At 39.0% G+C, this 23,344-nt stretch overlaps 1 protein-coding gene across 6 annotated transcripts in view; it reads right to left on the minus strand.

Annotated features, from left to right (window-relative positions):
• The window catches only part of KANSL1 (KAT8 regulatory NSL complex subunit 1), a 171,834-nt gene that overhangs the window by 112,215 nt on the left and 36,275 nt on the right, over positions 1-23,344 (minus strand). For 5 of the 6 annotated variants that reach the window (XM_079906207.1, XM_079906202.1, XM_079906203.1 and 2 more), the window contains one exon: positions 12,756-14,130. In XM_079906207.1, coding sequence (XP_079762333.1) covers positions 12,756-14,047 — 1,292 coding nt within the window. In that variant the 5' untranslated portion in view covers positions 14,048-14,130. Of the gene's footprint in view, positions 1-12,755; positions 14,131-14,495; positions 22,503-23,344 lie in introns of those variants that run through there. The other variant, XM_079906206.1, reaches the window with a different exon arrangement.

Raw genomic sequence — 23,344 nt, forward strand, 5'->3', positions numbered from 1 at the left:
GCTTGAATGTATTTGCATAAAAGATCAATTTTGAATAAAGCTGGGCAGAAGCAAAATGAGTCTTAAGCAAGCCTCACTGTTTTCATCTTACAAAGAGAAGACTGACCTGTCTTCCAGCCTTGTGAATAAATATCTTGCAAAATTCACTAGGCATAGGGTGTGCTCAAAGAATACTTGCTGGAAAAATATGCTGGGGAACTGCCAGTTTAAAAAGAAAAACATTTTCACCCAGTTGGAATTCTAGAGAAACAGGGGTTACAGCGACTCAGATGAAAACCCTCAAGATATGAAGAAAAAATTTTTTAGAAAAATCCCAGATCTTTTCATTTTCTGAGTAAAAGTCTATGAAAGGCAACTAAATGAATCAATGAAGGATTCAACTATTTTAACTTTACGCATCTAAAGCCCAATAACTGAAATTCTGCCTTTGATATGTGGCAGTGTGAAAAGGCAACAAGTCTCTTTACTTGTTCTATATAAACTGATTTTACAATCTGTAATAGTTTTTGATCAATTGTTTCTGGGAAAGAAACAGGAACAAGAGAACTCTGTATTGTTTTGTTTATTTTAGGGGCAGGGGAGAGACAGATGTTTTTCATTAGGGATATTTATTTTCAAAGTGTAACACTCCAAAAACAGCTTTATTAAGCGAAAAGGATACCTTTCTGGTAAAGGCCTTTGTCTTTACTCTCACTATACCCCATCCTCAGGGTCCACACTTTGTAAACTTAACCTTCAGATTTCTTCATTACCACAAGTAGAACACAATAAAAAAAATAAAAAGTTACACACAGGCACACACACCAGGTTACCCCATGACAGAAACAAGTGCGCAGACTGCTGCGGCTCCACCATTAACTCCCTGATGGGACCCAGTCTGGGGACTCCCTGAGGTAATGCAGGCAGTGTGAGCTACACAGAGGGTTGCCTGGACGGTCAACATAATCAGCAAAACAGGGTAGTATGGCTCACAGTGACAAAGGCCTTTCCCATCCCAGCCTGGGTCTCATCATTACAAAACAACAAGAAATATTTTTCAAAAAGGTATAATCGAGATTTTATAAGTGAGGAACTTAAGCCTAGGAAGATTAAAAGACTAAACTAAAATGAACAATTCTCAATAGTAGTCCAAAATTCTTTCTACTATATTGTTCCCTCTTTAGTACTAATCCTACACATGCTAAGAAAAATGATAACTTCTAGTTCATCCTTCAGGTTTTCTGGTGATTATCAAATAAGAAATCAAACGTTAATGATAAACCTTATACTCAGACACTGAAGTGACAAAAATTTGTATAATTGGGTTGAAAACCAATCAGGATATTCTTCAATTGCTATTTCATGCCTTTCAAGTTCTTATAGTAATCAGATTTACCAGAGTTTTTTTTTTTAATTAATTTTTATCGGAGTATAGTTGCTTTACAACCAGAGATTCCTTGAGGAAAATAATAAACGCTAAGTACATGCTAACAGTTCAAGCATCAGCTATAAGCACAGGGAAGACTAAAGGAGAAAGAACATAAAATACTTTCATATCTTAAAAAATTTCTTTTTTCCAGCAACTGGGGAAATAAAGAGGATTTTTCCATGCAAGTTGAAATATAAATCATCCTTTTAGAATACCAAAAATGTTTATTTGCTGGGAAAAAAATTATGAAATAAGCACCTCCTTAGATTTATTATAGTAGAGGGAAACTATTTAACCTTCCCATCATCCCTCACGGTCAATGCCATGCCCATCAGTGTACTGGGCCGACAGAGAGGCATCTGAAGAGCTATGCACCTTCAGGTTTGCTCCATTTCTCCAAACAGAATCTTCTTTCTGCTCCTGCCAAATCAGTTCCAGGAGAAAAACAGTAGAGAGAGCAGTAAGGAAGACCTAGCTTTCATCTTCTCCATGATCTCAAGCAAATTATTTAACATATCTATAGTCTTGGGTCTCAACTATAAAATGAAGATATCACCTTCATCATATGAATGTTTTAAAGATTTACCAAATGCAAACCACCTAACATACAGAAGGTGTGATCAATACTTATTAATTCCCCTGTCTCCTTCTTTTTATTTTTATTTTTTTGGCAGCACCATGAGGCTTTCAGGATCTTAGTTCCCCGACCAGGGAATGAACCCGGGCCACTGCGGTGAAAGCACTGAGTCCTAACCACTGGACCGAGTCTCAACTACTGGTCCACCAGGGAATTCCCTCTTTCTTTTTTAAAATAATCACCCCCAGCACTTCCTAGATGTTAACATCTACCTTAACAAAATGCCCCACCCAATCCATCCAACTCCTGTTCCACAAAAGAAATGAGTAACGGTATTGTAAGTTAAGAATATATTTGGGGGCTTCCCTGGGGGCGCAGTGGTTAAGAATCCGCCTGCCAATGCAGGGAACACGGGTTCGAGCCCTGGTCCACATGCCGCAGAGCAACTAAGCCCATGCGCCACAACTATTGAGCCTGCACTCTAGAGCCCGTGAGCCACAACTACTGAGCCCGCGCGCCTAGAGCCCATGCTCTGCAACAAGAGAATCCACCACAATAAGAAGCCTGCACACTGCAACGAAGAGTAGCTCCCACTCACCGCAACCAGAGAAAGCCCGCACGCAGCAACAAATAATAAATAATTTTTTAAAAAAGAATATACTTGGTATACCTTTCCTCAAAAGATACTATCAGGGCTTCCCTGGTGGCGCAGTGGTTGAGAGTCTGCCTGCCGATGCAGGGGACGTGGGTTCATGCCCCGGTCCGGGAGGATCCCACGTGCCGCTGAGCAGCTGGGCCCGTGGGCCGTGGCCGCTGGGCCTGCGCGTCCGGAGCCTGTGCTCCGCAGCAGGAGAGGCCACAACAGTGAGAGGCCCGCGTACCGCAAAAAAAAAAAAAGATACTATCAAATTCCTTAATACTACTTACATTTCTTAACCATAAAGTGCCATATTTTTACATGATGTTCGGTAAATCTCTTCTCATCAACCAAATCCAAAGGACAGTTTGATTCTATTTCCACTAAAATAGGTAGTGTTTATGCCCAAGCTGTGGGTAAACAGCCTAGATTAATACAGTCGGCCCTCTTTTTTTTCAGTTTATTTATTTTTATAATAATAATTTTATTATTATTTTTTCCCCTTCACTGGCAGGTGGATTCTTAACCACTGCGCCACCAGGCAAGTCCCTGGCCCTCTTTAACTGTAGGTTTCCCATCTGAAGTTGGCTGAATCTGCAGATATGGAGGGCTAACTGTACTCACTGTACTAGGCCATTTTATATAAGGGACCTGAGCCTCCTCGGGATTTTTGTATCTGCAGGGCTCCTGGAATCAGTCCCCTGAGAGTATTGAGGGACGACTGTATCCTGATTTCTTATTAGCTATGTGACATTAAACAAGTAACTTAAACTTTTCAATCCTCAGTCTGAGTCTGTAAAACTAAGATAATATCTACCTCGTTGTATTGTGAGGACTAAATAAATTAATGCATGTAAAGCACTTTTAACACATTACCTACCTCCAAATATTCCACAAATGTAGGTTATTACTTTTTTTCCTCTATCAGTATGTCTCAAACTATGTTATCTGATTAGGCAAAGTTGATTTAAAATGTTTCCTAGCTCAACCAAATCAATTCAGTCAAAACCTTCTTGGGGCCCACGTTTCAGACTAATTTAATCCCAACAGCCCTTAGCTCTGTCTCCTTCAGTTTCTATCTTACCAGGATGCATCTCTCAAGTACCACAAGAACAAACAGGAAACAGGGATTAAGGATGAACAAGAAAATGGTCACACACATAAATGGTATCATTCAGTTCCCTGGCTCATGCCCTTTATTCTATTAGGCAGAAGAAGTAAAACATCTTTTAAGAAAATGATTTTTTTTATGTGGACCATTTTTAAAGTCTTTATTGAATCTGTTAGAATATTGCTGCTGTTTTATGCTTTCGTTTTTTGTCTGCAAGGCATGTGGGATCTTAGCTCCCCGACCAGGGATCAAACCCACACCCCTGCATTGGAAGGCGAAGTCTTAACCTCTGGACTGCCAGGGAAGTCCCAGAAAATGATTTAAAATGGAATTTAACCCCTCTTCCTGGTTGCCATTCCTCAATGTCCACTCCCCACTGCCCCCCCACACACAATATTCTCCACATATCCTCTTACTGAGTTCTGAATATAATCTATATGGTTGCTACAATGTTACTAAATAGGTTGCCAGAGCAAGGAACAACATTTACAATTTAACAACAATTTTTCAGTATATTCTGTTTGAGGAAGACTCTTCAGATACTTTTATTACTAGATTAAAACTAATTTCAAAGCAATCTGGCTTACCACTTTGGTGCAAAACCTTTCTTCATAATTATACAATTATGAAGTCAAACAGATGGGGGGACTTCCCTGGCGGTCCAGTGGTTAAGGTTCCGCGTTCTCAATGCAGGGGGGTGCGGGTTCGATCCTTGGTTGGGGAACTAAGATCCCACATGTCGCACGACGCAGCCAAGAAAAATAAAACTAAATTCAAATAGGTTAAAGTTGCCACAAAGCCTTAATTAATGAGAATCAAAATTAGTAAGATTTACTCTTTATATTTATTATATACTGAGCCCCTTGGTTCAAACAGATAGCATAATTTTCCCAGATACACAATGGAAAACAGGAAAAAAACGAACTTGTAGTTATGAAAGGAGATGCCTTAGGCACGAATTTCTGCCTACCTTGCAAAATACAGATGTCCCTGGGTATTCGAGGGGGACTGGTTCCAGACTCCCCTCCCCCCAATACCAAAATGCAGATGCTCAAGTCTGCAGATATAAAATAGGGTATTTGCATATAACCTATGCACATCATTCTGTATACTTTAAATCATCTCTAGATTACTTAAAATACTTTACAATGTGAATGCTAAATACATAGTTGCCAGTGAACTGAAATTCAAGTTCTGAATTCAAGTTTTGCTTTTTGGAAGTTTCTGGAATTCTCCCCCCCCAAAATATTTCTGATCTGCAGTTGGTTGAATCCACCAATGTGGAACCTGCAGATCCAGAGGGCTGACTATAATCTAATCCATGTTGGTCTTTGCTCAGGGAGAGAGCAGAGAAACTAAAGTACTATTCATTTGAAATACAATGTGACTCCAAGCTTTTCCTAGTAAAACAGTTTATTTTATCTTGCTGATGGAATCTAATAGGGTGCTCTGCAAATGACACTGAAACTTCTGGGTATGCCCAACAGCCAAAAATGTTTAATGAAAATTAGTAAATATGGACCACATTCAGTAACATCCCCCATTGGCTCCTTCTTCATCCCAACAGATCCATCCAATCTAGTTACTCCTGTCAAAAATCTGAGAATTACCCATAATTCCTCTTCCCTCTCTCTCAACATCCCACTCATCGCATCCGATCAATCACAAGTCCTAGTCACCCTACCTCCAAAATACCCAGTTCCCTCACTCTTCCCTCCAAAGGCCAAGTCCTCACTCTCTTACATAGCTTACCACAGCAGCCTAAATGGTTTCCCAAAGTCTAAATCCACTCTACGCTTCATACAATAAGAGGGGTCTTTAAAAAATCCAATGATATATAAACTCTGTCAATGGTTTCACGATACAATTTTAAACTGGAGATGACCTACAAGCCCACCTACGTGACATAGCCTCTAGCAACCTCTCTGGCCTCATTTCTCACTACTCTCCTTACACTTTGCACTGTTCTTGAAAGCATCCAGCACCTCCCATTCCCAAGGCCTTAGCACATGCCGTTTCCTCTGTAACACACCTCCTCCCTTTTTCACCAACTCCTTCTCATCATTCAGGTCTCAACTTACATGTGACTTCTTCAAGATACTTGCTAGGACATCCCCACCCATCTTAATTAGATGTTCCTAATATGCACCCCCTTAGCACTCCGAACTTCGTTTCTGTGGCACCCACACCACTATAAATATATCATTAACTATATGATTACTTGCTCAAATAATCTCTCTTTCTCACCTATACTGCCCATGAGGGCAGGGCAGGGACTGTGTCTCTCTTATTCACCACTATCTACCCTTAGCACCTCAGCACAGAGTAGGCATTCAATACATCTAATAAGCGAATTAATTAATTCCAAAGTCTCCAATGTAAGGTTCTGAGGCCTCTCTGTAGAGGTCAACTCCTTCTCTGTTTACACAGGATTACTTGGAAGTCCATTTCCTGATTTTTAACAGTTGCTGGAACTTACAAGTAATACAGAAACCTTCATTTTTGAGACACTGGTAAAGAACTTGAACCCTCATATAAGGGTTATTTTGCAAGGTGTGTTCTTATAGTCACCCAAGCTTGAAACTTCAACCATCTGTGATGATCCCTCCCTATTTTTCCCATACCGCCTTTGTTATTAATCCCATTAAATCTATTTCTGCACCACCTCTGGAATTTCCTCTTTTCCTTTTTACACTACATTTATTACACTTACCTATATTACTAGATCTCTAAAGTATTTCCACTCTAGCCACTAAAGCCCCATGCCTTTTAGTCTCTGTCCTCTGTCTTTGCTGTGCCTTTTTCCTGTACTGACCTACCTCATCAGGCCACAACCAAGACAATCTTCTACCAAAATCCTAGCCATCCTTCAAGACTCATTTCTAATATCCTTTCTTTCCAATTCCATCAACCAGCTGTGATCTCTTCCTATTTCATTTGCATCACCCAACATTTACCATATATTACTATATGCCAGGCACTGTTCTAAGTAGTCATCTTTACCTACCATGTCTCCAATACACATCAAAACTATAAACTTTTTGTGGATAGAAACTCAGTTTATTTACCTATGGCATCTCTCACGTCTTACACACTCACTCATAGGTACTTATATATGACCACTTTAAAAGTGTACAACTGACCCTTGAACAACATGGGTTTAAACTGTGCACATCCATTTAGACACAGATTTCTTTCAACATTTAATACGATCTGTGGTTGGTTGAATTCATGGATACAGAGGGCCGTGGATGTTCAACTGCAGAGACGGTGGGCACCCCTAACCCCATTGTTGTTCAAGGGTCAACTGTACTTCACTCAAATTTTTTTTTTTTTTTTTGCGGTACACGGGCCTCTCACTGCTGTGGCCTCTCCCGCCGCAGAGCACAGGCTCCAGACGCGCAGGCCCAGCGGCCACAGCTCACAGGCCCAGCCGCTCCGCGGCACGTGGGATCCTCCCGGACCGGGGCAAGTACCCGTGTCCCCTGCATCAGCAGGCGGACTCCCAACCACTGCGGCACCAGGGAAGCCCCTTCACTCAATTTTAAAGAATGAAAACACCAATCCCAAGGCAACAGAAAATATTTGGAGCAACTAGATCTGCAGCAAACGGGTAACCCCCAAATTCCTGCTGCCTAACTTCCTTCCTTCAGAATCATACAAGAAGCACCAAGAATAATTCTCACTACCTACATAACTTCTCAGAAAATAGGGGGGGGGGGTGGGGGGTGGGGGGGAGAAGACGGAGAAAATACAGAAGCTCCTATTTCTGCCACTGGATGTCAATATGCAGGCTAGCAGAAAAAGAAGAAAAAAACATAATCAAAGATGATTAGATTAAATTAGAACAAGATGTCTGACAAGTGAAAGTCTACTCAGCTCTGAAGTAACTTCTCTAAGAACGTGATGGAATTATTCCCACATATGTATCACACCCAGTGAGATCCACAATAATCATTTTAATGGATTATGGGGTGGAAAGGGGACCTAAGGTAGTAAAAGAATCAAAGCTCTAAGTCACAAGTCAAGAAAGCCATTTTGTTTCGAGGTACACCAGTGACTTATAGGGAACTTTGCCTCAGACTCCCCAAATGCAAAAAAATGGTGCTGAGAATAGCTCCATCAATGTTAAAGACAGAGCTGTCACAATTCAAAGTAGTTTAAGCCCTAGAGATCAATTTCCTCATTTATATTAGAAAAAGTGGTAACATGATTAGCCCTATAGCTAGTCTGTAGCAAAGAAGGGTTAGATGTTAGGTTTCCAGCTAATAGACCTCTCACTCCATCATTCTGTGAAAGGACAAGGAATAGGAAAATAAGGACAAATCAAGTAGACTGCCACCTTTGGCAACATCATCTGTGAATACTTAATAAATTCAAGTATGAGCTATAACACAAAACATTCCACAGTAACTAAAAAGCAAAATCAACAAACACACTAGTCATTCATTATACCCTTAAGTCTTCATGAACAACTCCAAAAGGGTGAAATTCCCCAGAAACATATAAAAGTCACTGCAATCAAGACAATCAAAATTCAAATAACTTCTTTAGTGTCACTAAACTGAGCATCTAGTTTATTTTTACTCAACCCTGATCTGGAACAGACTTCAGGAGGCTATCAGACAAATAAAACATAGGTTAGAATAAATTTAAAAAAATAAAAACATGAAAATAAAACAAGAACAGGGAGAACAAAACGAAGCCAAGAATGAGGCTTAAAAAACAAGTACAACAGTAAGTCCTACAAATTTGGCTCTAAACTTCCAAAAAGCCAACAGGAAAATGGAGACCTAGTGAACAACACAAATTATAACAGCCAGGTAATAAAAACAGACTTAAAAGCTTAGGAAAAAATACAATTATTCTTGGTTGCATATCTTTGCCCTGAAGTCCTTATAAAGAAGGCATTGTGTAACATAAAGATGTATTTTACATATAAAACAACATATATTTCTGTAGTCACTAACAAAATGTTTTATGGAATTATTTTTATTCTAACCTTCAAGATAAGCCTATGGTAACAGTTTACAGAGTTTTTTGGTTTTTGGTTTTTTGTTTTTAAGGGAAAAGAGGTCTACAAACTATCCAGGTACTCAGAACACTGATGATCTAAGAATACATTTAAGAGAATAGCTGGAAAAGAATTTTTTCTTTACAGGTACTTACTATAAAAGTTTACAAGCACAAGAGTAAGAAAATGAAAACTAAATTCAGCAAAACTAGGTATAGGTCCAGGAATTCCTAACAAAATAGCAGAACGAAACTCTTAGAAATGAGAAGGAGGAATACAAAGAAAAACTAAAGTGAAGAAGAGAGTGTGGGCGCACAAGCACACACTCAACAGTTCTTGTTATCAACACGAGATAACTATCAATAAATGCTTCTATTCATACTTCTACAATTAAGAATTAAACACTGAGGTATTTATTGAAACATACAGCTTCCTTTCTAGTCCCTCGATCAAGAAGATGACGTTTTTAAAAAGAATGGTATAGCACAGGGAACTCTACTCAGTGCTCTCTGGTGACCTAAATGAGAAGGAAATCCAAAAGAGGGGATACATCTATACGTAAAGCTGATTCACTTTGCTGTACAGTATAAACTAACACAATATTGTAAAGTAACTACACTCCAATCAAAAAAAAAAGCCAAAAAAAAAAAGAATGAAATGCCATTTGCAGCAACATGGATGGACCTAGAGATTATCATACTAAGTTAAGTAAATCAGAAAAAGACAAATACCATATGATACCACTTACATGTGGAATCTAAAACATGACCCAAATGAACTTATTTATGAAACAGAAACAGACTCACAGGCATAGAAAACAAACTTATGATTACCAAAGGGAAAAGGGGGTGGGGGAGGGATAAATTAGGAGTTTGCAATTAGCAGATACAAACTACTATATATAAAATAGATAAACAAGATCCTACTGTATAGCACAGCGAACTATATTCAATACCCTGTAATACACCATACGGAAAAATATATGAAAAAGAATATACGTAGATATATGTATAACTGAATCACTTTGGTGTTAACCAGAAATTAACAAAGCATTGTAAATCAAAGTATTTATACTTCAAATAAAAAAAAAAAATTTTTAAGATGATGTTTAAATTCCTGCTCATTCCACAGTGATGTTACTAAACAACGATATAGGTCAAACTCAATGTAGTGCAGATTTTCCAAAGTAGTAGTTACATGTACCAAGACAGGAAGACATACAAATATAACATTTTTGGATAATTTTCCAAAAAGAACTTAAAATAAAAAGGTATAACAGTTTTAAATTAAACATAAAATCAGTTAACCAAAAAAAAAAAAACAAGGAAAAGGAAAGAACTTCTCTAAACATGTCTCATCCAGCAATATTAGAATTTACTAACTGTAAAATGATAAACACAAAATTCTCAACAACATATAAAACCAATCATTCTGCTACTGCTAGCATGTGCCTAGGATTTACAATGAATCATTGATTTTCCTCTTGGAACATAGGAAATAAGGAAAAACACACATGAATTCTTGGTGAAAGCTTGTAATTTTCAGAGAACCATCCACTTGTAATTTAAGCAACATCATTTAAAAACAATTCATTTCAACAGTCTTCTCTACTAAATATTTTCATTATGGCTGCTCAGACTAAATCTACTGACTTTATCTCTGACAGTACTTCAGCAAAGGAGTGAAATACTAGACAGGCTACTGTAAGAGGTAAAAAGTTGAAATTCACCAGCTGGGTCAAGCTCCTGAAGAGTTAACTAACTTCTTATTCCAGGACTCAAGAATTATAAATCTGGTTATAAGATTTGGGAGGGACTATTAAATCACAAAGAAAAGGCTTCTCAGCATCCAGAGAACCTCCCGGGTTTTTTTCTTTTTTAATCAAAGCAATGCGTCCACTCTCACTGGCCAATTGCTGAAAATCTTTAAAATACTCAGAAGGTCAACAAACACCTGGCTAAATACTAGCCTTAGGAGTCAATTGGGTAACCTTGCTTAACAAGAACTTAAAAGTATTTACACTTTACTGGTGGTTTTGTCAATAAGTTCATATATATCATAATATGCAAAAAGTACATTTATTTGACAGTACTTTTAGTGTCCAAATTGTCCTTACTTTAATATGATCTGAAGATGGAAACTCAACTTTTTAAAGCATTATTTAGTTGATTTCATTGTAAGAGGATTAAACTGATCCCAAAAAGTTTCCTAAAATGATCCCTCAGTTGTCCTTATAATTCACACCCTATCAATCAACAAACCATTATGTGAGAAGAAGTGAAACGAAGTGAAATGGACTAAGAGGTCTTTTCAAATCACTAGACTTACCCCATGAAATAAAAAAAGTTCTCTCTTAGGTATTTTGATTTCACCGGGTTGGAACAGTTACCCACAACATTACCAAAACTCAGAAATGTTTCCAATACAATGTATCCTGAAAAGATTACGCTCATAGAGTCTAGGTGTTTTTCTTCATCAAATACACAAAATAAGTACAGGAAACTTAAAATGTTTCAACTACAGTATGTTACACAAAATTACTTTTAAACACAAAATATTCAACTGTTAACCAAGATTTCTTAAAACACTGGTTTACGCAGCAAAGTCAGTGGGGATAATGCCACAAATACTGGCAAGCTGATTTAAGCTACTAATCCATTTAAGGAACGGTAACTATGTTACAGCAGTAGCAAGGCTCTAAAATTTATTTGCTTTAGACCTGAATATAGAAATGGACTCTTGAGCACAGTAAACTAACAAATGGTAATGGAACTTGGTCTATGAGGAAAAAATACAGTAAAATTATCCAGATTTTTTCACTCAAAATAGAAACAAAAAACAAAATTTCATACTCGGATACAGTGTTATCCATGTGAATAACATAAACAAAACTGAAAAAAAAAGGAAATTTACTTATGCTTAAAAGCATAGCTGTCTCAACGAATTCTCCAGTGAAAACCTTAGTCACCTTTTTATTTCAGGCAAGGGAAAGCCAATTATTCCAACATATCCACCTATTTCAGCCTTCTCTAGTAATCCAACCTTTACAACATCCCTACCCAAAAAGGAAATGAAAGAGGATCTACTAGTCAACTCCCCTGCCCTTGTTTTCCAACTACTCTGTTTACTCTCTCATAAGTCTCGATAAATGTACATTGATCTATCTTTAAGGAGATATATTTTACTTCCTTATCTGTCAGGAGCAGAATGCAGGGTCAGGAGGGAAGAACAAGAGTAAAGCACCTCTGGCTCAACCAGGTCCATCTAAAGTGCCACACAAAGCTTATGAATAATTTTCCTCAAACCAACAGATTTTGAAAATCCAGTACAAATTTATCCCAAATATGTCAATACATTTTACTTAACTGAGAGAAAATAAAATCCAAATCTGATAAAGATGGTTTCTTTTAGGGAGAGAATGAGGTTGTGAAAGCAGACTGTGCTTGGAGGCAACCTATAAAATATTCTGAAGCATTTTCTGATTATTAGTCCTTAAAACATACGGAAATCTCAAGTGTTAAAATTAAAGACTGGGTACATTCTCTGCTGAAAGCTCAATTAGAAGCAACTATAAATTCCAGCAAACTTAACTAGGTCAACTAAACTTTTGGCCCCACTTACTAGAAACAACAAAATGTGAAGTCAAGCCTTATAAACTTACAAAAATATCCTACATATAGTTTCAAAAGAAACCTAATTATTCACTCTGAAAGGATGGGTACACTTTTACAAATTGGAAGTCTTCCAGTTTTTTCTTAGTAAGATTTCAATGGGAAATTAACAGCTTTTACCCTACAGCAACACAAACGCTGTACCAAATATACCTTCCATTTCTTCACTAGCAGGTATACATGCATCCACCTACCTAAAATTAGGAAAAAGACAAACGAAAGAAATCTAGGCACCTATATACAAAGAAGCCCATTCTTCCCATGATGGGAATTCACCAACTCTTTCTCTCTTGTCCAAACATTTCCCAAGAATGACATTATGCATGATTCTACTCACAGGGGTAAGTGGCGCTGCTCAGGATCAGCTCTGGTCAGTTCTTCTTCTTCAATATCAGACTCTCCCCCTGAACTACTGTCAGTGACGTCTGAATCAAATGCTCGTTCACTGCACCTCAAGTTAGCTATACCACTGGCTGTAAATCTGTCCAATTCTTCTGAAATCGAATCACTTTTCAGGAAGTTGCTAAGTCCCTCTGAAGTGGCGGTCTCACTGGCAGCTTTTCTCAATGCAGCTTCAGCCTTTCGAGTTAGCATCAACTGGCTCCGGGGCTTCAAGGATTCCAAGTTTGGCAGTTTGCTCAAGGTTTTCTCTAAAAATCCACCCAGCTGATGCTGTATATGCCTCTCCACCTGCTTGGCTTGCACAACCTGTAAGCGTTTCTGTAACCTGCGGGCACGGCTCTCAATATCAGCCTGCCGCCGTAGTAAAGCTGTTATCCTTGTGTCGGAATCTAAAGCACTGAAAAGAATGGAAGACAGGGGAGACTTTTTACCCTCTAATTTGACACCCCCCAAGTTAGAACTGGAGTCTGTGTCAGGTGATAACCTACTGCTTCCTTGAAGTGCCGGCGGCTGTTCCATGGAATTTACAGAAGATTTGTTTGCAGTGCTATTATTGCTAAATATCGTTGTGTGTTCTACATCAAGGCTTCTATGTGGAAGAGTGCAATTGGTCATACCCCCTTTCAAGTCCCCAGATTCAGATGCCACCACTTCACCCCCCTGAAGAGAAGATGACGTGAGAGCTCGTTTTCCCCCATTAAGGGGACTGGAATTGTCGTGATCAGAATGTGTTGAACTTTTAGTCAATTTCTTCGCCAACCCATTTACAGGTGCTTGTGGCAGAGCTGTCTGACCACTTGTATTCATGGTTCTAAGATTTTCTAAGGAAAACTCCAAAACTGGCTGTCTCCCCAACAGCTCAGCTCGGAGTTCATAGGACTGAGATAAGAGAGGATGAGATTTAAGTACTGTCTGCTTGCTGAAGACACCTTGCAATTTCAACGATTCCTTTGAGGGAACAGATGTTACATCGGAGCAAAGATAAGATGCCACCAGTGGTTGCAGCTTTCCCAAGTCTTCCTTGTTAGGATTATTTCGGAAGTCTAGACTGGGGTCCTCTGCAGCAATGGCTTTTCTTTTGGTTCCGTTGGCAGCAATAAGGATGTTGGCGTTGCCGTTATTTTCGGCACTGCCAGGGGACAAAGTGGAGGATGGGGGAGCCAGTTTGAACCGGATATGGTGTGCTTCAGCTGCTGCGTCAGTGAGAGCGGGCGCCATCGCAGCCATTCAGCACAGAGAGACAGGAAGTCCAGCCTCTCCCGGTGCCGAGGCCAGCTCCACAGCCCCTTACCGCCTCCCCAGAGAACAGACTAGAAGAGAAAGAAGAAAAGGAAGTTAGAAATACAAGCACGTTAGAAAACAACACACATGTTTTTAATACAAACATTACTTGAGGCTGTTAACCAAACTCTGCCTCCAGAAGAAAAACACTCAAACCAAAAGGGGAGATGTGTTGGGGCAGGGCCACAATCCCTGCACAAGAGAAAGAATTCCATCCTTTTTTGTCACTTGTTACCATAAATTGAAAGTAGCCACAGACTGTTAAAGTTAAATCATCTGCATCTAAAAAATATCTTTAAAACTTCTTGAAATTAGTGAATTTAAAGCAAATGTATCAAACTAAGCACCCAGTAATTAAACAGAAAAGAATTAGTAAGGAACTCCTCATCCCTACCAAAGTTTCTATGCCAATTGTCACAGGTCTGTACATTTTTCTGGCCAAAGGATCCAATGTTCGTCAGCTTCCCACTTCTCTGCAAGACAGATTATACTAAAAGCTTAATTGTATCACACCTGTGTTACCAGTTCACTTCATCAATTTTCTTTTCTTTTGCTGTCCTCAGTATGGCCCACCTCTCAAATTAACTGCCCAACTGATGTGTCTCTTTCCTTTACCCGAAAGCTTCTTGAAATAATAGTTATAGGGCTTCCCTGGTGGCGCAGTGGTTGAGAGTCCGCCTGCCGATGCAGGGGACATGGGTTCGTGCCCCGGTCCAGGAGGATCCCACATGCCGCGGGGCAGCTGGGCCCGTGAGCCATGGCCGCTGAGCCTGCGCGTCCGGAGCCTGTGCTCCGCAACGGGAGAGGCCACAACAGTGAGAGGCCCGCGTACCACAAAAAAAAAAAAAAAGTTATAAATAGCTGCCTCTGCACTTCTCACTCTTCTATAATCTGGCTTCTACCCCTACTGCTCTGGCAAAGGTCACCAGTAATCTCATCATCAAATCCAATGCTCAAGCCTCAGTCCGCATTCTATCTGACTTCTCTGAAGCCTTAGGTAGTGCTGACCACCCCACTCTTCTTGAAATTCTCCTTTCCAGACGTCCTTGACAACAAGGTCCATTCTTCTGCCCTCTTCTCTCTCAACTCACTTCCTTGGCAACAACCACTATAGCAACATGGTAAGGCCTCCTAGCACTCAGAAAAACATGCTCAGCTGCACTAATCAACATCCCCACCTCTATGTTCCTCAAGCCCCCTGAAACTCAAAACTGACTTTCTTTTTACTCCTTACCCATTTCTATTATCTCAGGTAATGGTATTGCTTTCATTTAGTAACCCAAGCTAAAAACCTCAGCCATTTGCCACTTCTTTATCCCCTTTGATTTATCTGGTCTGAGAGTAAAAGGAAATCTATGCAAAGAACTAAGCCAGCTGTTCCTAAAGTGTGGCCTATGGACTTCTTGAGAACTCGAAGACCATTTCAGAGGTCCACAAGATCAAAGCATTTTCGTAATAATATTAAACGTTATTTGCCTTTTTTCATAGTGCTGACATTCGCAGTAAGGGTGCAAAAACAAGTCTGAGCAAAACTACTGGTACCTTTGCACAATTCAGGGCAAAGGCACCAAACTACTAATAACCACTGGTCACTGTATTCTCTATGCATTTAAAAATAAATCAATAAATAGGTTAGTACCACTGACCTTTGATGTCCTTGGTGAAAATATGAAAATAATGAACTTTATAAAATCTCCACTCGAGTCTTCAGTGTGTGTGTATATATATATAGGTATACAAATATTCTGTGCAATGAAAGGGAAAGTAGACATAAAGCACTTCTGCTGCTTTAAGAAATCTGAGAAAAAGCACTAGTACAACTGAGTTACAAGCTGAACTAGAAGCTTCCCTTCACAGAACACTATTTTTACTTGGCAGAACAACTGACAAACTATGATTATTCAGACTTGAATAGTTAGCAGACATTTTGTTGAAAATGAACGAAGTGAACCTGTCACTTCAAGGAAATCCAATGATGATGTTTGTTGCCAATGAGAAAATCTGAGTTTTCAAGCAAAAGTAAGTATTTTGAAAACGTGTATCCACCACCATGAGCTTGAATATTTCCCCAATACTGAAGTCTTGATTAAGTAGACTACTGCTGATATTAGTGAATGAGAATTTGATACCACATAATGAAATGTGTCAACCTTTGGAAGATCTGCATAACTCAGTGAATGACCAAATGACCAAGATCGTTAGAAACGAGTGCATGGGTAAAGTAAGTGCAAGACAAGCCAATGGATTAATGTGACAGAGTATGAAAAACTCACTGAAACAGCTTTAGATTCCATAGTGCAGCTAACCTTTATGAAACTACTACTTGCCAAGTTTGAGTACAGTATCAAAGGATAGCCACACTTTAAAAGGCTATTTAAATACTCCTCTCTTTTCCAAACTACACATCTGTACAAGGTCAGATTTTCTTTATATAATTCCAAAACAACATATCACAATAGAATGAATGCAGAAGCAGATAGGAGAACCCAGCTGTTTTCTATTAAGCCAGACATAAGTAAGATTTGCAAAACTGGAAAATAATGCTATTCACACTTAATATTTTTTTTGTTCTGGTAAAAAGTTATTTTCATAATATGTAATAGGTTTGTTATTTTTAAATGAATTCGTAAATTTTTTTTTTTTTTTAATTTGGCCACACTGCGTGGTTTGTGGGATCTTAGTTCCCCAACCAGGGACTGAACCTGCGCCCTCGGCAGTAAAAGCGCGGAGTCCTACCCACTGGACCACCAGGGAGTTCCCCGTAAATAATTATTCTTTGAATTTCTCGAAGTTTCTAATCAACTACTGATAATAACCCATAAAAGTTCTCTGTGGTTTTCAACATTTTTTAAAAGTGAAAAGAGGCCTTGGGACCAAAAAGTTTATGAATCACTGAACTAAACGCAACCTCCTCCTCCCTCAAAAAAAAAAAAAAATGACAGCAACTTCCAATTTGGTCAAACATTTTATCTTTAGATAACAATCAACATAGGACGGTAAGCCCTGTAGTACTACACTAAGATTCTTCATAGTATGGCAATTCAAATCGTTAGTATCGAAATATTTAAGTAAATGACTGAGAAAACATCCGTACAAATACCAATACACTTATAGGTCAAATTTGACTAGTGCTCTATGTAATTGCCAAAATTTTCTCACTCTAAGCTTATAATAACTTTAACAAACATCCTATATTCATTAAACTAGATCTTCTGGGGATTACAGAGTTTTATCCTCATGGACTTTCTAGCATATGGCATTCTGTGTGACTGTTCTACATCCACTTTTCCTATTTCTGATTTTAAATTTAAAAATAATTCCTAATGTAATAAAAAATAGTTATGTTACACTGGCTGAATTGACAGATGAACCAATGTAAGTTCTTTATTCAAAATACCTCAAGTCAATTTTATAAAAGGTATTTTCTCCCATAAACAAAAATCACTATCTGATCTTTCCCATCAACTCAATATCCTCTTTCGCACTGATATCAATATACAGTTGATACTGGCAATGCAAGGAGGCACATTATCAGTGCCAGATGATTAATACAGCATATGAGAGTAGATGTAGCCTACTACCCCAAAGCACTACAGTTAAGTCTCAGAAATAGCAGGAAACAGCCTCCCTCTGGGGACTCAAGCAAGGGCACAGATGTTACACAGCTTCCACAAAACTTACTGACGAAAACTCATGTTCACACAGTTCAGGTAAAAAGAGGGGTGTAATTAACTTCACACCACAGAGGTACTTAAGCAGTAAACATACCAAAGTTATTTCAGAATTATTCAGTTCTTAAAAATTCACAACTTAAAGAAAAACCTGCTGACTCAAATCCCATCTGTTTCAAGATTTCTCTGACCCTCCGCAAGCAGTCCGAGAACTTGACATTAATCTCATACACCTCAAAAGCGAATTTATTTTGCTTACACTCCGTCCTTGGTCTCAATATCCCCATAGGATGCATTGCAAAGAGTAGTTACTAAAACAATTGTCTCAATAAATAGGGAAGGGGAAAAGTGAAGTCTTCAGAAGAAATTCCATTCCTAACTCCTAAATCTTTATCTTTCTACACCAAAACTGCTGTTAAAAATATACATATTAAAAACTACACCCCTCTCCCTTCATTGACTTGAAACGCTGTGCTGAGATGCAATATTACTCCCAAAGACATTCACAGATAAGGGGAGCCAGTCCAGGTTCACATCCTGGCTCCACCTGTATTTAAATTATTTAACTATTCTGTTCCCTCAATTTCCTCGTCTGCAAGAAACAGAGCTGACCTCAGAAGGCTGCTGTGATGATTAAACAAAATACTTTCAATTACTTAACCTAGTGCCTGGCACAAGCACCCATTATTTGCATTGTTATTATAACCTATAGACAAAAAGCAAATATTACTGAAACGAAAAAATGTGAGATGAAAAAAAAAGGTGTTAAAAAATAAAACACATACTATGACCTCATTTCTCTTTTAAAATGTAGGTGATAAGATTCTTTTGTCTTTTATTTTCTGGCTTATGTAATGTTTCCACCATAAACATGTATTGCTTATATAATAAAAGGGAAGCAAGCAAAAATAATGCAAATTCTTAAAGATCCAAAAAACGTGAATAAGGCAAAATATCTTTCTTAAATTTAACATAATGAGCAAAATGTTGATTGAAACGATTCCCATCCCACTTGAATCCCAAAAAACATCACTACTCAACAATTCAGAGCAGAGAAAAACTGTCAGACTTAAGCAGTTTTACAAAAACAGTTTATGATAAATCATCTTTCTCCAAAGAATACAAAGCATTAAAAGCTATAATTACTTACTAATCCTCATAACAACCTGGGTGGTAGGTTTCGGGCTGGGATTATAATTTCCAATTCACTGGTGGGGACAGATAGTAAAGTTATATGGTACATTCAGAATAAAGGAACCTAAAATATTCCAACTTTTTAGTTCATCTAATAAACCACAATCTGACCAAAAAAAAAAAGATGGAGCTAATGTACTTGCTGTCACTGACATAAATTAAGATTCAGCAGTAAGTTTGAAGAGACAAAAACAAGGGCTATCTTATCAAAGTCCTTTAAAAGGCTATAAAAGTTTGGGCTAGGTAATAACAGTTTCCTTCCCAGTTCCAAGGAAGCATTTTGGAGACTGGAAGATGTCAAATGGGTTCAGTAGGCAAACACATTTAGGAGAAACTTCCTTGATGAAGATTCACAACACACTTCATTATACTGAATACTCAAATATTTGCAGCTTTAACAAATAAACATCTTTTTTCCATTACACCTATCAATATCTTGCAGAACACTGTTCTGAGGGATACAAGTTAGAATAAAGTCCAAATATGCGACCTCTAGGGTCCCTTCCTGTGCTTATGATTCTATTATTATAAACTGCAATACAGATTCAAGAACAAACTTCCACCTAACACAAGCAGCACTGGGAAGCCGAAGTACACCCCTAGGACAGAGCTCCTCAACATCAGCACTACTGACTTGTGCCAAATTATTTTTCGTTGTGGAGGAAGGGGATCTCTCCTGTGCACTGCAGGCGGTTTAGCAACATCCCTGGCCTCTACACGCACTAGATGCCAGCAGCACTCTCCTCTCCTATAAATTATGACAACCAAAAATGCCTCCAGAAATGACAAATGTCTCCCAGGGGGCAAAATCACAACCCCCAATTGAGAACCACTGTCTAGAGATAGATTATCTCTATAGCTACAGATGTCTGTACATGTATATATATATTTCTGTATATACAGATTTCCAGAAAGCACACATATCTGGCTGCTTCAAATAGTGCAAGTCAAAACTAACTCCACACCTGCAAGTGAGAACCACGCCTTATTCCTTGTAAATTCCCAAGACAGGACTCCAGTTACACAAGAATAAACTGGCAGCATCCACCTTGCAAAAATGTTGATAAGCTGCCGGGACCCAAAGGGAAGTGTTTGGCCATTTGGGTGGCCAACAATCGCACTTTCACTGAAAACAGAAGCAAAAATCAAATGGGGGACAAGAAGCTTGCCCATAATGTGGCTTCTACTAACCTCTTCCCACCATCACCTCATTACTCTGCATAAAACAAAGAAAGAAATAGGCAGAGGAAGGATGGTTAGGGAAGTGTCTGTGAAGTTATCAAAATTTCAGCTGAAACCTGAAAATTAGCTAAAATTTCATTATGTAGAAGGCTGGGGTAAAAGAAGGGTAATGTGGCATTCTAGTGAGAGGAAAAGGCACGGGAAAAGGCAAAACTGTGGGAAAACATAGGATATCCTGGAGGGTGAAAGAAATAATCAATTTGCTTGAAATATAAAGCATATTGTAACAGAGAAAACACTATAGAAATAGGTGAAAAGGAAGTTTGAAGCCAGATCATTAATGGACAACCTTCAATAGCCAGCCTTTACTCAGACTTAAAGGCAGCAGAAAGTCATTAAAGGTTTTTCAAATGGGGAGTGACACATGAGAACTGTGCTTCAGAGAGACCAGTTGGGTAAGACAGATTAAAAGAAAGTAAAAAGTCAAAGACCAATGAAGAAGCTACTGCAATAATCCAGATAGGATGCAACAAGAATCTCAACCAAGGTGTTCACCACAGTGGAATGGTCGAAGTCTCCTCCAGGCTTTGGAAGGGCCCAAAGTCTGCAGAAGGGCCAAATAAGTGACATAAACCGAAAAGGTAAAGGCTCTTAAGAGAGAAGGCTGTCTTTTCCTTCATAATTTCAGCTCCTTTATGATAAAAATCTCTCATTTATTTCTCATAAAGCTGTACAGGTGGCAGGGGGGGCTGTTCAGTTTTGGGGTATCCTCTCCTTTCCTAACAGTGCCAAGCCAAACCCAGCCCGCGTCTGCATGAGCTCACATCTAAATTATCGTAACAGCTTCCTGACTGATGCCTCAGTCCTCTAATCCATTCCGTAATCCATTCTTTTTATCGCCTCTCTTCTCTACTCTAGAATAACTCCTAGTACCTTTCTCATGAGTCCAAATTCTCTGAGATGAAACTTAAAACAATATCAAAGCAAGTGCATCAGTTGGCTTAGACCTAGAACTCCCTACCCCCAGATTCAACTCCATAATCTTTGCCTATGTTGCTGCCTCTACCTGGAAGGTTCAAAGCAAGTGCATCAGGTGGCTTAGACCTAGAACTCCCTGCCCCCAGATTCAACTCCATAATCTTTGCCTATGCTGCTGCCTCTACCTGGAAGGTCCTTCTACCCTTTAAGCCCAAAACTTAATCCTTCAATACACAGCATCTCCACAACAACTTTTCCAGACTATTCAGATTCACATCACTTTCTTCCTGCTTAAATTGTACAACGCACTTAAAGCCATCACTCAATTAAAATCATCTGAATGTTCCCTAGTTGTCAATTTATTAATATTAATTTATTCTATTTCCGAGACAGGGGAAGTTCCTTAACATCCCTCTTTGCATGCTCACTAACTTTATCTAGTTAGGGCTTGGTACATAGTAAGCATTGTGAGTACTTACTGACAGGGCTAGAGTAGTCAAAACAGACCTAGAGGTAGGCTTTCACGTATAAGATTGTGCTAAGCAGAGAAAGATGAGGAAATTCTAATCAAGAAACTGACACGGGCTTCCCTGGTGGCGCGGTGATTGAGAGTCCGCCTGCCGATGCAGGGGACACGGGTTTGTGCCCCGGTCCGGGAAGATCCCACATGCCGCGGAGCAGCTGGGTCCGTGAGCCATGGCCGCTGGGCCTGCGCGTCCGGAGCCTGTGCTTCGCAACGGGAGAGGCCGCGACAGTGAGAGGCCCGCGTACCGCCAAAAAAAAAAAAAAATTAAACAAAATAATAGGGAAGGATTTGGGAGATGATCCACAGAACTTGGATGAACCAAGTGGTACATGTGCAGCTTCTCAAGAAAGAGAGGGAAAAAGCAGCTATGCAGTGCTTTGTGATGAAGTATCAAAAGCTACATTATGGAACACACTGGAAAGTTTTTTTTTTTGTATTTCTTTTACAAATGTGGATTTGTTATGGAATACAACAGGGAGTGGGCAGCAAAATTTTTATTATAAAGCAAAGAAACAATGTGGACCTCACCACCCCAGTCCCTAACACTTTCTATGCCAACAGGGCAGGGCTTCTTAGGTTTTATAATTACTAAGGGAATCATAGCTCTGGCTGGAGAATAGGTTATTATTATGATTGCTCTAACGTTCACTAACATTTACTAAATGCTCTAATGTTCACTAACATTAATTGACCTTTTACTGCGTCAGTCACTGTGCTAAATGTTTTACATACACATCCTCATTTAGTCATCACAATAACATTATAAGACGAGTATGTACTCTTATTCTCATTTTATAGATAAGGAAACTGGTGCTCAGAAGTTAAGTAACATGCCCAAGCTCACACAACTACCAAGCTGCAGAGACAGGATTCCGATTCAAATCTCTAACTGTAAGGCCCATGCTTTCTTTTTTTTTTTTTAATTGAAGTATAGTTGAATTACAATGTTGTGTTACCACTATATACAATGCTAGGTCTAAACTGGAAGGAGCTTAACTGCTAGACATGAGGTTTTTGAATTTTAGTCTTTATGGGAAAGTCAATGAGAAATACCAACTGATTATCTCCAACAGACATTTTATTAAAATGCCTACAGCATTCAAAGCCCCACGTAAAGACAGACACTCACTGTGATCAGGGAATCCTGGGGGGACCCTCACACAGGCTGAGAGTGGGTGGGGTCACAAAAGGCTTCCCGGGGCAAAAACATCTAAGTTGAAACCTAAAGAATAAGGAGGGTCCAGTATCGCCCATACAGCTACTTCCAACATCCCTATCCCCAACACCAAATCCAAAACCAGTTCCTGCCCCTCAACATGCCCCATGTGAATGAATCCCGATCTCAATCACTGATTTACCATCTGATAGACATCTTACTTAAACATATACTAATACCAGATAGGAATAATAGGAAGGCTATAGGAGTTCATGGTCTAATGCTGGAGACACCAAGAATTATAGCAGTGTCATCAATGCCAAAGATAAAAAGATAGAAATTAGGCGTGAAGGTAAACCCAGATGATAAAGCACTGTTTTTCCTGAAGGGATCAAGCAAGGCTTCAGAAAGAGATGACATTCTGACTGACTACTGAAGGCTAAATAGGGAGGATTCAATATAGAATGACAGGCACATTCATTGCATCCTTAATACCATTGCCTTAGTTCAGAACCTCTTACGTATTACAGTAATCC

Source organism: Stenella coeruleoalba, assembly GCF_951394435.1.
Source record: "Stenella coeruleoalba genome assembly, chromosome: 19".
NCBI classification, from domain to species: domain Eukaryota; kingdom Metazoa; phylum Chordata; class Mammalia; order Artiodactyla; family Delphinidae; genus Stenella; species Stenella coeruleoalba.